Consider the following 12,546-nt stretch of genomic DNA (forward strand, 5'->3'; position numbering starts at 1 on the left):
CTTTGGTTAGCAGCCATAGCACTTAACCACTACACCACCAGGGCTTCCTGCGTGAACCCATTTATATGAAATTCAAAACAGGCAGAATAGTGATTACCTTCAGCGGGGATATTGATGGCGAGGAGTAACACTTACTGGTTGACCTTGGGCAAACAGATCAATATTTCTAAGCCTCAGTTTTCGAATCTATAAGATGGGGTTACAGTATTCTCTACCTAGGACTGCTGTGGGGATCAAATAATACACGTAAGTATTTAGCAGAATGACTGGCACACGGCTAACTCCTCTGCAGGCCATTTAATTATTGATGAAATTATGGTGGTGCCCCGAGCACAGGCGCCCGCCTACTCCTTGCAATGCGCAAGCGCGGCGCTCCACTCCGCCCACTGGCTGCGCCCACACGCCCCCACGCCTGCGTGTTCTACCGGAACGCAGCCGCGCCAGAGGTGAAGGGGTGGGGCCTCCGCAGCACGCCTGCGCCGGGAGACGCCGTGCGCCGCGGAGGCGGTGCTGCGCAGGCGCGCTCAGTGCCCCGGCTCAGGAGCATAAACAAGAGCGGGGCCGCAATGAGGCGGCCGTTGATCCCCGAGCAGCGAGTGGCGGCGACCGTGGCGACGAGTGGGGCCCGGCGCCGACCCTGAGCGCATCTCGACCCGTCTTACCGCGCGTGAGCCCCGACCGGCCGCCGCAGCCATGAACCTGGCCAGTCAGAGCGGCGAGGCCGGCTCCGGCCAGCTGCTCTTCGCCAACTTCAACCAGGACAACACGTAAGGCCGGGCCGGGGTCGGAGGTCGGGGCCCGGGCGGGCGGGCGGCCCTGCGCCGTGCTGGGGGTCGGAGCCCGGCCTCCCCCGGCCGAGATGGGTGGAGGCGTCCCCGGGGCGTGGAGAGAGGGTCCCCCTGGGGACCCTCGGGCGCTGCCCTGCACCTGCTGATGGAGACAAGTGTCTCTCGCCCCCACACGAGGAGAGCTTCTGTTTTCAGACTTCTCGCAAAGTTGGGACAGAACTTTGTGTTTAACTTGTTGTTTTGGGTGCCTCTGGAGGGGCGGGGGTGGGTTCCTTCCTTCTGTCCCCCTCCATTTTCCTCTGCCCTCGTCCCACTCTTTCTCTCCTTTCAGGCCCTTTTTTGCTTTTTCTTAGGGCCCCTTCCCCCGTTTCTATTCCTTTTTCTTCCTTCCTTGCGGTTTTCTGTGACAGGTAACTTTGGTGTATTCTCCACGCAAGAAGCAAACGTAGTACTGATGCTGGCCCCAGGCCTAGGGAGACACACCCCAGACAAAGAAGGGCCTGAGGAGTCTTGATGCTTCAGGGGATGGGCCATCCATCCTCAGGGGAAGAGAGGATCTGGATGCCAGCTCGTGGATTTGGAATGCTGTCTGCCCTGACTGCTCTGGAGTTTGAATCGGAGTCTTCAGAGGCTGCCTCTGATGACCTGTGAGGATGGTTAATAGATGAGGTTTCTGGAGAGAGAAGGAAGAGCTGTGAGGCTGGAAGGGAGGAGAGCCATCTTGGGAAGTGAGTAACAGGAAGTGATGTAAGAGGAGGAGTGGGACATTCGGCTTCACACAAAGTTGGTGGTGGTTGGATTGACTTTGGCCTGGCTGAATGGCGTCGGCAGAGTAGAAAAAAAGCTTTCTGATTTTTTTTTTTTTTTTTTTTCATTAAAAGATAATTGTACACAGGCAAGCACTGAATAAGTGGTGCGTAGCAGGTACTGGTAACACCTTCCCAAAGTTGCAGAGCCGGCGGAAGGCAGTCCGTACAGTGTTTCTGTACTGAGAGTTGGAAGGGAGCTGATCAACCAGTCCAGTTACAGATGAAGAAACTGAAGTTTAGAAAGGTTCAGCGTGCTGCGTGGATCTTCCTGTTGGTTAACGGTGGGGGAAAGACTAGAATCTAGTCTCCTGAGTTCTCTCCCAGTGTTCTCTCCATGCCGTCTCGCTGTTCTTGCTTTGTTTTGTTTTGTTTTTCCTACCTGCAGAGTAGGATTCGGAGGACGGTGAATTTAGAAATGAGAATGATGACAGTAGTTTTTAAAGATCACACCTACCAAGTACTGTCATGTATATGACCAAAAGCTAGTACAACAAAAACAGTTCAGCAGTCTGTTGGTTTGTTCTAATTGGAATTGTTATGTCCCATCAAGTCGATTGCAACTCATAGCGACCCTGTAGCTCAGAGTAGAACTGCCCCGTAGGGTTTCCAAGGAGTGGCTGGTGGATTTGAACTGTCGACCTTTTGTTTAGCGGCCTGAGCTCTTAACCACTTCTAGGTAGAGAATCAAAAAAAAAAAAAAAAAACCCAGTGCCATCGAGTCGATTCCGACTCATAGTAACCCTATAGGATAGAGTAGAGCTGCCCCATAGAGTTTCCAAGGAGCACCTGGAAGATTCGAACTGCTGACCCTTTGGTTAGCAGTTGTAGCTCTTAACCACTATGCCACCAGGGTTTCCTAGGTAGAGGATAGGATATCTCAAACCAACTATACTTTCGTGGTTGTTAAGCCCTTAGTGAGGAATCCTGATGGTGCAACAGTTAAGCACCTGGCTGCTAACTGAAAGGTTGGTGGTTTGAACCCACCCATTTGCTCCACGGGAGAAAAGACTTAGAGATCTGGTCCCATAAAGATTACAACCTAGGAACTCAGTGGGGGCAGTTCTGCTCTGTCCTATAGGGTCGCTGTGACCCTATAGCATTTTGAGACCAGTAAGAAAATGGGAGCCCTGGTGGCACAGTGATTAAGCACTTGGCTGCTAACCAAAAGGTCAGCAGTTCAGACCCACCAACTGCTCCATGGAAGAAAGATGTGGAAGTCTGCTTCTATAAAGATTACAGCCTTGGAAACCGTATGGGGCCGTTCTCTGTTCTGTAGGATCACCGTGAGTCAGAATAGACTCAACGGCAATGGATTTTTAGTTAGTTTCAAGAAATTAGTAGTATTATGGTTTTTAAATGCCTTTTATAAATTAGAGGATTTCCTAAAACATTTTCTAGTACTCTTTGACTTTGTCACTACTTCTTACATTGTTATTTATGTTGGAAGGAAATCAGACAGTAGGCAAGCATTCTCTTTTGCTGTTATTTTAAGTAGGCTACCAAGGTGACTGTATTCAGGAGAATGCCACCAGGCTTGCCCTGGAAATCATGTGCCCCACACTCCCTGTGATTCTTGAAGTTATTAGTTCAAGGGAAGATTTCTGTGTCATAATATTGACTTGCCAAAGAGACTTTGATTTATTACGAACATATATCATAAGGAATAGTAAGTTAGGGCTATATTGTAAACTTATTGGAGTAAAATGACTGTGGAATTTGTTTGAAACTTACACTTCAAAGAAATAAAGACGTTCTTGTGGAAAGGCCTTACGGTGTATGTCACTCCCTCCCATCTCCAGAATTAATTTTAATAATAGGGACACAATTTTCAGCAAGACAAAGAATGTTGGCCTAAAATCCACCTTCACTAGACTCAGGGAGAGAATTTTGGAAGCCACTTCACTTAGAGTATATATTATACAGTAATTTCACTTTGCCTTTTAAATGCTTAACAATAGGATAATCATTGCATATTTTACTTTATCCTGCCTTTCTTCTGGTAGTGGTTATGTGATTTAAATATTACTTTGTTTTTTTCCTTCATGCTTCTTATCCTTAAAGTTTGAGGGAGTTTTATTTGCTTTTTACCATCTGTTTCATATATGTTTTTCAATTAGACCAGTGAAAGAGGCATCAAGAACAGCTGATCTGGGTCCTCTCACCGTTGACCGTTGACCGGGACATCTGGAGTTAGTTCCAATCCTAGCTTTGGAAGCCTTTATTTGAGGCATTTTTGGCTTTTTGAAATTTAAATAACAAAGAGTGTTAATTGAGTCTTCTAAATGGAAAGAGCAGGGAGTAAATTCTGGTGGTCACCGCTCAGCTTGTGGGAGGTCTTTGATTTGGCAACCCCTGTTTTAAAGTGCATTTCTAAAAGGGACTAAAGAAAGGGACTTGACTTTCAAGTCATCTGTTTGTTGAGTTGATGTTGTCCGGAAGACGTGGGTATAGAAACAGTAAAGAGAAACTTGTCTGAAATTATTGCTTTCTTCAGTCAGTTTCCTCTAGGTTATGGTCATCGTTCTGAGAGGGTCACCTCTCCTCTATTACCTCCTCTGCAGATTGAGGGCTTGGGGAGTAGATAGCTTCTACAGGTCCTTCAGCCTTAACGTTTTAGGTCATTGTGCCTGGAGGGTGGAGGATATGTTTGAGGAAGGCAGGGGGATCACTTAGGAGGATATTGTCCAACAGCAGTGACCAGTGGAAAGGAGGAGACTGGTGTGATGTCAGGACCTGGTGTGACCCATGAGATGTACGTGATAAATTCGGGGAGAAGTCATGGGGACTCCCAAGGTTCTGGGGTGGGTTCTGGGTGAGCAGTGATAACCTTTTGGGAGAAAGATTAGAGAAGGATACAGTTTAGGGAGAGGCGATTTCTGCTTTGGGTACTCTTGAGTTTGAAAGGCTTTAGGGTTATCCAGGTACAGGTCTGGGGTGGAGGTTCTGAGAGTAGGGGAGGGGGCTGTCAGGATGAGCTAGGAGCAGCTGAGAAACCAAGTGAGGTTGCAGGGGCCTCTCAGATCTTGGCAACAACAATTTAGGTTGCTTCTTTTTTGAGGAGTTGGACTGTTCCCACTTAACCCCAAAGTCAAGTCAAGTATGGCTCTTTCATGAAGAAGATAGACAAAAAGGGAAAGCTTTTATGGACTGGTAACACGGTAGAAAAAAGTGAAGGAGGTTGAGAAAAAGATCTGACTTATGTCTTTCTTTTTTACTGGAAATCAGAGTATTGAATTAAAAAAAAAAAAAGTTGCCGTCAAGTTGATTCTGACTCATGGAGACCCTGTGAGTGCATAGTAGAACTGCACGCCATAGGGTTTTCAAAGCTGTCACTTTTCTGAAGCAGATTGCCAGGCTTTCTTCCAAGGCTCCTCTGGATGGGTTCTAACTGCCAACCTTTTGGTTAGTAGTGGAGTGCTTAACCATTTGCGCCACTTATATTGAGTGTTCAGTTTAAATTCAATGCTAGAGACTTTCAGTTAAAGATGGTAGGTCAAACACAAGCGTTTATTTTGACTCCCTCCCAAAACCCCAATAAAATGTCAATAAAGTTATTATTATAAAGATAATTAAAAAGACTTAAACCAATAAGGACGGGGAGAATGAAGAAGGAGACACTAGCAACCCAGTTTTGGAAGCTAGCGAGTGGCAGGGGAAATCCTAAATCTGGTGGTGGAGATAGCAGAAAACCAACCTGGTTTACACCACAGTATCCTCAAAGGCTCAGGAATTGGCAGTCTGGGGAAGCTCACCAGTGGGTAAAGGAGTAACCAAAACCAAACCAAACCCAGTGCCAGCGGTAAAGGAGTACGTATGGTTAAAATAAAGAGGATTGGTTCAAAGTATGTTTCAGAAGTCATCACTCTCTCTCTTACTTGCAGAAAACTTAGGCCGAGTCCCTGGAAAGGGTAAACAGGGTCTCTGGATTTGGGGACCCCAGGCTCAGTTGAAGGTAGTGGCATAGTAGTGAAATGGCAGAGTAAGTAAATGTATCTTTATTTGTTATGGTTTGCTAGTTTTTTCCTTTGTCAATAACATCCTACCGCGTTGACTTAAATAAAAAAAAAAAAAAAAACGCATAAATATCTGTTAGAGAAAAGAGATTTATTAGCTTACCTGTTACCCTGCCTCTCCCATTAACATGCCTGCCATTTTATGACCAGGCTAATGATTAAAACTGGGACTGCGGGGACTGGATCATTGGGGTTTGAGATGAAAAAAAGCAAACCTATTTATATTTAATATCATCCATTTAAGATTTCTTCATTTGTTGGTATATACACATACTATTTTTTTTTTATACCATGTATACTGTGTACTCCTCTACCTGGAGGGCATGGCGGTTTAGTGGTAGAATGCAGGAGACTCGGGGTTTGATTCCCAGCCAGTGCACCTCACGCACAGCCCCCGCCCGTCTGTCAGTGGAGGCTTGTGTATTGTTAGGATGCTGAACAGATTTCACAGAGCTTCCACACTAAAACAGACTGCGAAGAAAGGCCTGGTGATCTGCTTCGTGAAATCAGCCAGTGAAAACCCCATGGATCACAACAGTCTGGTCCACAGCCAGTCATGAGGATGACACATGACCAGGCAGCAGTTCCTTCCGTTGTGCATTGGGTCACCATGAGTTAGGGAAGAGCTCAGCAACAGCTAACAGCAGTAGTCTCTATATATAACACATATCCCTGAAATGTGCCTACATTTCTTAAGATGAAACCAACCCAACCAGTTGCCATCGAGTTGATTGTGACTCATGGTGACCCCATGTGTTTCAGAGTACAGTTGCCGGCCATAGGGTTTTCGTGGCTGTGACTTTATTGGAAGCAGATCACCAGGCCTTTCTACTGAGTCACCTCTAGGTAGGTTTGAACCTTTAGTTTGTGCCACTGAGAGACTCCTTAATGACAGGGGCACACAGTCAGTTTTGGAGACTATGTAATGAAAATTCTAGTTGAGATGCTGAATATCCTAAATCAGTTTCAGAATGTCTGGAAGAACATTAAACTTGGTCAGCAAAATCCAGTTTTAACAGATCCTACCTGTTGGGAGCACAGCTGAGAACCTGAGTAATGGTAAGACTCAAGGACCAGGCACTAAAGCTCATTAATTGTGCCCACGGGAGAGGCCCTCTCTAAGCTTATTTTATACGTAATGCCACTAAGCTTGATGATGCGGTTTCCAAGTCGACAAGAAATTAGAAAGGAGAGGAGCTGTTAATGACATAATGGTTACAAGGAAAAGTGACAACCATCAGCCAAACAAAAGGTAAAAAATATATTTTTATAAACTCAGCACTACAGACTGGTCATTTGATGTTGGTACACAAATACCTTGTTAGGGTTTGTGTGTTATGACACTGTAATACCTTGTTCAGTGATGTGAGCCCAGGAATATGTTAAGAATTTGCTGTCCCCTTCTTTTAAGAAAGGAGCCCTGGTGGTGCAGTGGTTAAGTGCTCAGCTGCTAACCCAAAGGTCGGTGGTTGGAACCCACCAGCCACTCCACAGGACAAAGAGGTGGCAGTCTGCTTCTGTAAAGATTCACAGCCTCGGAAACCCTGTGGGCTGATCTACTCTGTCCTACAGGGTCTCTGTGAGTCCGAATTGACTTGACGGCAACGGCTTTTGTTTTGTTTTTGGTTTTAAGAATACAAGAGGGCATAAAATTAAAGAACAATTTTTCATCCAAAATGGTGGGGGGGCAGGGGGAAGAGTTTAGTGCTTAAATTGGTAACCCTTTCTGATCTGGAAAACAGGTCTTCCTGAACACCAGTTTCCTCAAAGTTCTAGATTGCTGAGATAGTTTATTTTTAGCCTTCCTGGATATTCTTATATTTTGGTTGGTTTTTTAAAATTATTTTTCAACATATTTCTGCATAATGATGCCTAATAACACTTCACTGTTATTAATTTAATGTAGGGAAGTATATTTGCAAAGAAAAACTGTGTGAGCTGATAGTTTTTTGTTTTTTTTTTTATACTTCTAAGATGAGCCAATGTAATTTCAAAAATTGTTGTTAGGTGCCATCGAGTCGGTTCCAACTCACAGTGACCCTATGAACAACAGAGTGAAACACCACCCGGCCCTGCGCCATCCTCCTAATTATTGTTATGCTTAAGTCCATTGTTGGAGCCACCGTGTCCATCCACCTCACTGAGGGTCTTCCTCTTTTTTGCTGACCCTCTTCTTTACCAAGCATTATGTCCTTCTCCAGGGACTGGTCCCTTCTGACAGCATGTCCAAAATACTTGAGACAAAGTCTCGCCATCCTCACTTCTAAGGCATATTCTGGCTGTACTTCTTCCAAGACAGATTCGTTCATTCTTCTGGCAGTCTGTGATATATTCAGTATTCTTCGCCAACGCCATAATTTTTTTTAATGTCTGGGAGAACATAAAAACAAGTGGAGGCAGAAGAGGAACCAGAAGACTGGGAATAACAAAGGCAAACATTTCATATGCTAAGCATTTGTACCCCAAGATAAAAATGAGGGCTATTTTAGTGGTCATTTATCTATTAAAAACTTGAGCTCTCCATCCTCTTTGTACACATATGTAGTAAAGATATACTTTAAGAAAGGAGCTGATATAAACACTACTGTTGTTGTTAGGTGCCGTCGAGTCAGTTCCTACTCAAAGCGACCCTGTGTATAACAGAACGAAACATTGCTTCGTCCTGTACTATCCTCATAATCATTGTTAAGCATGAGTCCACTGTTGAAGCCACTGTTGTCAATCCATCTCGTCGAGAGTCTTCCTCTTTTTCACTGACCCTCTACTTTACCAAGCATTATGTCCTTTTCCAGTGACTGGTCCCTCTTGACAACATGTCCAAAGTATGTGTGTGAGACAGAGTCTGACCATCCTTGCTTTTAAGGAGCATTCTGGCTGTACTTCTTCAAGAGATTTGTTCATTCTTATGGCAGTCCATGGCATATTCAGTATTCTTCGCCAGCGTCCTAATTCAGAGTGGTCAATTTTTCTTCAGTCTTCCTTATTCATTGTCTAGCTTTCACATGCTTATGAGGTGATTGGAAACAGCATGGTTTGGGTCAGGTGCACTTTAGTTCTTAAAATGACATCGTTGCTTTTTAACACTTTAAAGAGGCTTTTAGCAGCAGATTTGCCCAAAGCAATGTGTTTGATTTCTTGACTGCTGCTTCCATGGGCATTGATTGTGGATCCATGTAAAATTAAATCCTTGACAACTTCAGTCTTTTCTCCGTTTATCATGATGTTGCTTACTGGTCCAGTTGTGAGAATTTTTGTTTACTTTATGTTGAGATGTAATCTGTACTGAAGGCTGTAGTGTTTGATCTTTATCAGAAAGTAAGTTCTCTTCACTTTCAGCAAGCAAGGTTGTATCATCTGCATATCGAAGGCTGTTAATGAGCCTTCCTCCAATCCTGATGCCCTTTTCTTCTTCATATAGTCCAGCTTCTCAGTTTATTTGCTCAGCACACAGATTTAGTAAGTATGGTGAAAGGACACAGCCCCAATGCACACATTTCCTGACTTTAAACCATGCAGTGTCCCCTTGTTTTGTTTGAACGACTGTCTCTCGATCTATGTACAGGTTCCTCGTGAGCACAATTAAGTGCTCTGGAATTCCCATTCTTCGCAATGTTATCCATCACTTATTATGATCCGCACAATTGAATGCTTTTGCGTAGTCATTAAAACACAGGTAAAAATCTTTCTGGCAGTAACCTGTCGATGTACTGTTTCAACCGCTCCTGAATGATCTTCAGCAAAATTTTACTTGTGTGTAAAATTAATGATATTGTTCAATAATTCCTGCATTCTGTTGGATCATCTTTCTTTGGACTAGGCATAAATATGGATGTCTTCCAGTCGGTTGGCCAGATTTCTTGGTATAGACGAGTGAACACTTCCAGAGCTGCATCCATCTGTTGAAACATCTGAGCTGATACTGCGTCAATTCCTGGAGACTTGTTTTTCGCCATTCCCTTCAGTGCAGCTTGGACTTCTTCCATTGGTTCTTGAGCATATGCAACTTCCTGAAATGACTGAATGTTGACCAGTTCTTTTTGGTGCAGTGACTCTGTGTATTCCTTCCATCTTGTTTTGATGCTTCCTGTATCGTTCAGTATTTTGCCCATAGAATCCTTCAACATTGCAACCTGAGGCTTGAATTTTTTTTCAGTCCTTTCAGCTTGAGAAATGCTGAGCATGTTCTTCCCTTTTGGTTTTCTTACTCCAGGTCTTTGCACATGTCACTGTAATACTTTGTCTTCTCAAGCCAGCCTTTGAAATCTGTTCATCTCCTTTGTTTCATCATTTCTTCTATTTGCTTTAGCTACTGGGCATTCAAGAGCAGGTTTCAGAGTCTTATCTGACATGTATTTTTTTTTTTTTTTTTTCTTTTTTTTTAATGACATCTTGCCTTCTTCATGTATGATGTCCCTGATCATTCCACAGCTTGCCTGGTGTTCAGTCATTAGTGTTCAGTGTGTCAAATCTATTCTTTTGATGGTCTCTAGATTCAGGTGGGATATATTCAAGGTCAAACTTTGGCTCTTGAGGACTTATTCTAATTTTCTTTGCTTCAGCTTGAACTTGCATGTGAGCAATTGATGATCTGTTCTGCAGTCTGCCCCGGCCTTGTTCTGGCTGATGATATTGAGCTTTTCCATCATCTCTTTCCACAGTTGTAGTTGATTTGATTCCTGTGTATTCCATCCAGCGAGGTCCACATGCATAGTCGCCATTTATGTTGTTGAAAAAAGGTTTTTGCATTGAGGAGTCATTGGTCTTGCAGAATTCTATCATGCAATTTCTATCATCGTTTCTATCACCTAGGCCATGTTTCCAACTACCAGTCTTTCTCCGTTTCCAGCTTTCACACTTCAATCACCAGTAATTATCATTGCATCTTGATTGCACGTTTGATCAATTTTGGACTGCAAAAGTTGGTAAAAATCTTCAATTTCTTCATCTTTGGCCTTAGCAGATGTTGGGGTAATTTGAACTATAGTCATTAACTGGTCTTCCTTGTAAGCATGTGGATATTATCCCATCACTGACAGCGTTCTACTTCAGGATAGATCTTGAAATGCTTTTTTTGATGATGAATGCAACATCATTTCTCTTCAAATTTGTCATTCCAGCATGATAGACCATATGATTGTCCTTTTCAAAATGGCCAATACCAGTCCATTTCAGCTTATTAATGCCTAGAATATTGATGTTTATGCCTTCCATTTCATTTTTGATGATTTCCAATTTTCCTAGATTCATACTTCATATGTTTCACATTCTGATTATTAATAGATGTTTGCAGCTGTTTCTTATTTTGAGTCGTCCCAAATCAGCAGTGAAGGTCCTGAAAGCTTGACTCCATCTGCATCATTACGATCGTCTGCTTTGAGGAGGCAGCTCTGCCCCAGTTGTATTTTGAGTGCCTTCCAACCTGATGGGCTCATCTTTTGGCACTATATCAGAGAGTGTTCCACTGCTATTCATAAGGTTTTCACTCGCTAATTTTTTTCAGAAGTGGGCTGCCAGGTCCTTCTTCTTAGCCTGTCTTCGTCTGGAATTTCTGCTGAAACCTGTCCACCATGGGTGACCCCAGTGGTTTTTGAATACTGGTGACATAGCTTCCAGTATCACAGCAACACGCAAGCCGGCACAGTATGACAAACTGACATATGCAATAAATACTAGTAGTTAGTAGCTATTTAAATAGTCATTAAAATAGCCCTCATTTTTATCTTGGGGTACAAATACTCAGAGTATGAAATGTCAGCCTTTGGTTCTTCTGCTTCCACTTGTTTTCGTTTTCTCCCAGACATTAAAAACAAAAATGATGCTAGTGCCGGATTGTTTTCATCTCCCATTGCTTCCTGTTTCTTACTGTCGTCCTTTCTGGTTTTCTTTTTTAATTTTATTTTGTTGTTAAGAATATATACATCAAAACATACACCAATTCAACCATTTCTACATGTGCAATTCAGTGACGTATACATTCTTCGAGTTGTGCAACCATTCTTACCCTCCTTTTCTGAGATATTCTCCCCTATTAGCATAAACTCACTGCCCTCTAAGACTCCTGTCTGATCTTTTGAGTTGCTATTGTCACTTTGATCCCATATAGATAGTTCTTACAACAGCATAGCTTAAGGCAGACATTTTTTACTAGTAAAGCTAAACAATTGTTTTGGTTTTAAGAAGACGTCAGGGGATGTTTTTGGTTTAAGGTCTAAAGATTATCTCAGGACGATAGTTTCAGGAGTTCATCTACCCTCTGTGGCTCCAGAAAGTCTGGCGTCAGAGTCCATGAGAATTTGAAATTCTATCCTGTATTTTCCCCTTTTGATCAGGATTCTTCTATGGAATCTTCGATCAAAATGTTCAGTAATGGTAACCAGGCACCATCCAGTTCTTTTGGTCTTAGGTCAAGGAGGCAGTTGTTAATGGAGGCATTTAACTGCGCAGTCCATTTCCACCTCCTCTTCCTAATTCTTCTTCTTTCTCTGTTGCTCCAGACGAATAGATCTGATTTTTCTTTTTGTGCTGTGCTTTCTTGCGTTTGTTTTTCTTGATTGTTCTCATTCTGGAGAGTGATAGTCTCCTGATCAGGAAATACTTCATGCAGTGTCACAGAGCTCCTGTGTGGGGCGTCTAGAGAGCTCTCATGGGACCGCCAAGCCTCTTAGCAAAAGCAGAGGTGTTGGGTGATGAATATGTACTCTTTAACCATGAGGCTCTCAAATGGGTTCTTTGCTTTTTCTTGCCAAGGCAACTCATGGTCCTCTGATTCCAGGTTCCAAGTCAGCTTTTAGGACCATTTGGTTTCCATCTACTGCTGAGACATAGCACAGCATAGTGACTGAGCTATGGTCATTAAAGACCTCACTGAAATGCAGAAAGATAGCATCCCCACTAGGCTGTCAGTTTCTCTATTTAAATTTTAGCATATTAGCTCAC

The 12,546-nt window shown here is 43.3% G+C and overlaps 1 protein-coding gene across 3 annotated transcripts in view; it reads left to right on the forward strand.

Annotated features, from left to right (window-relative positions):
- Nucleotides 1-503: 503 nt before the first annotated feature.
- WIPI2 (WD repeat domain, phosphoinositide interacting 2) overlaps nt 504-12,546 on the forward strand; it is a 57,191-nt gene continuing 45,148 nt past the window's right edge. For all 3 annotated transcript variants that reach the window (XM_049903171.1, XM_049903172.1, XM_049903173.1), the window contains exon 1: nt 504-767. In XM_049903171.1, the coding sequence (XP_049759128.1) occupies nt 694-767 (74 nt within the window). In that variant the 5' untranslated portion in view covers nt 504-693. The remainder of the gene's footprint in view (nt 768-12,546) is intronic.

This window comes from Elephas maximus, chromosome 12 (assembly GCF_024166365.1).
Source record: "Elephas maximus indicus isolate mEleMax1 chromosome 12, mEleMax1 primary haplotype, whole genome shotgun sequence".
NCBI classification, from domain to species: domain Eukaryota; kingdom Metazoa; phylum Chordata; class Mammalia; order Proboscidea; family Elephantidae; genus Elephas; species Elephas maximus.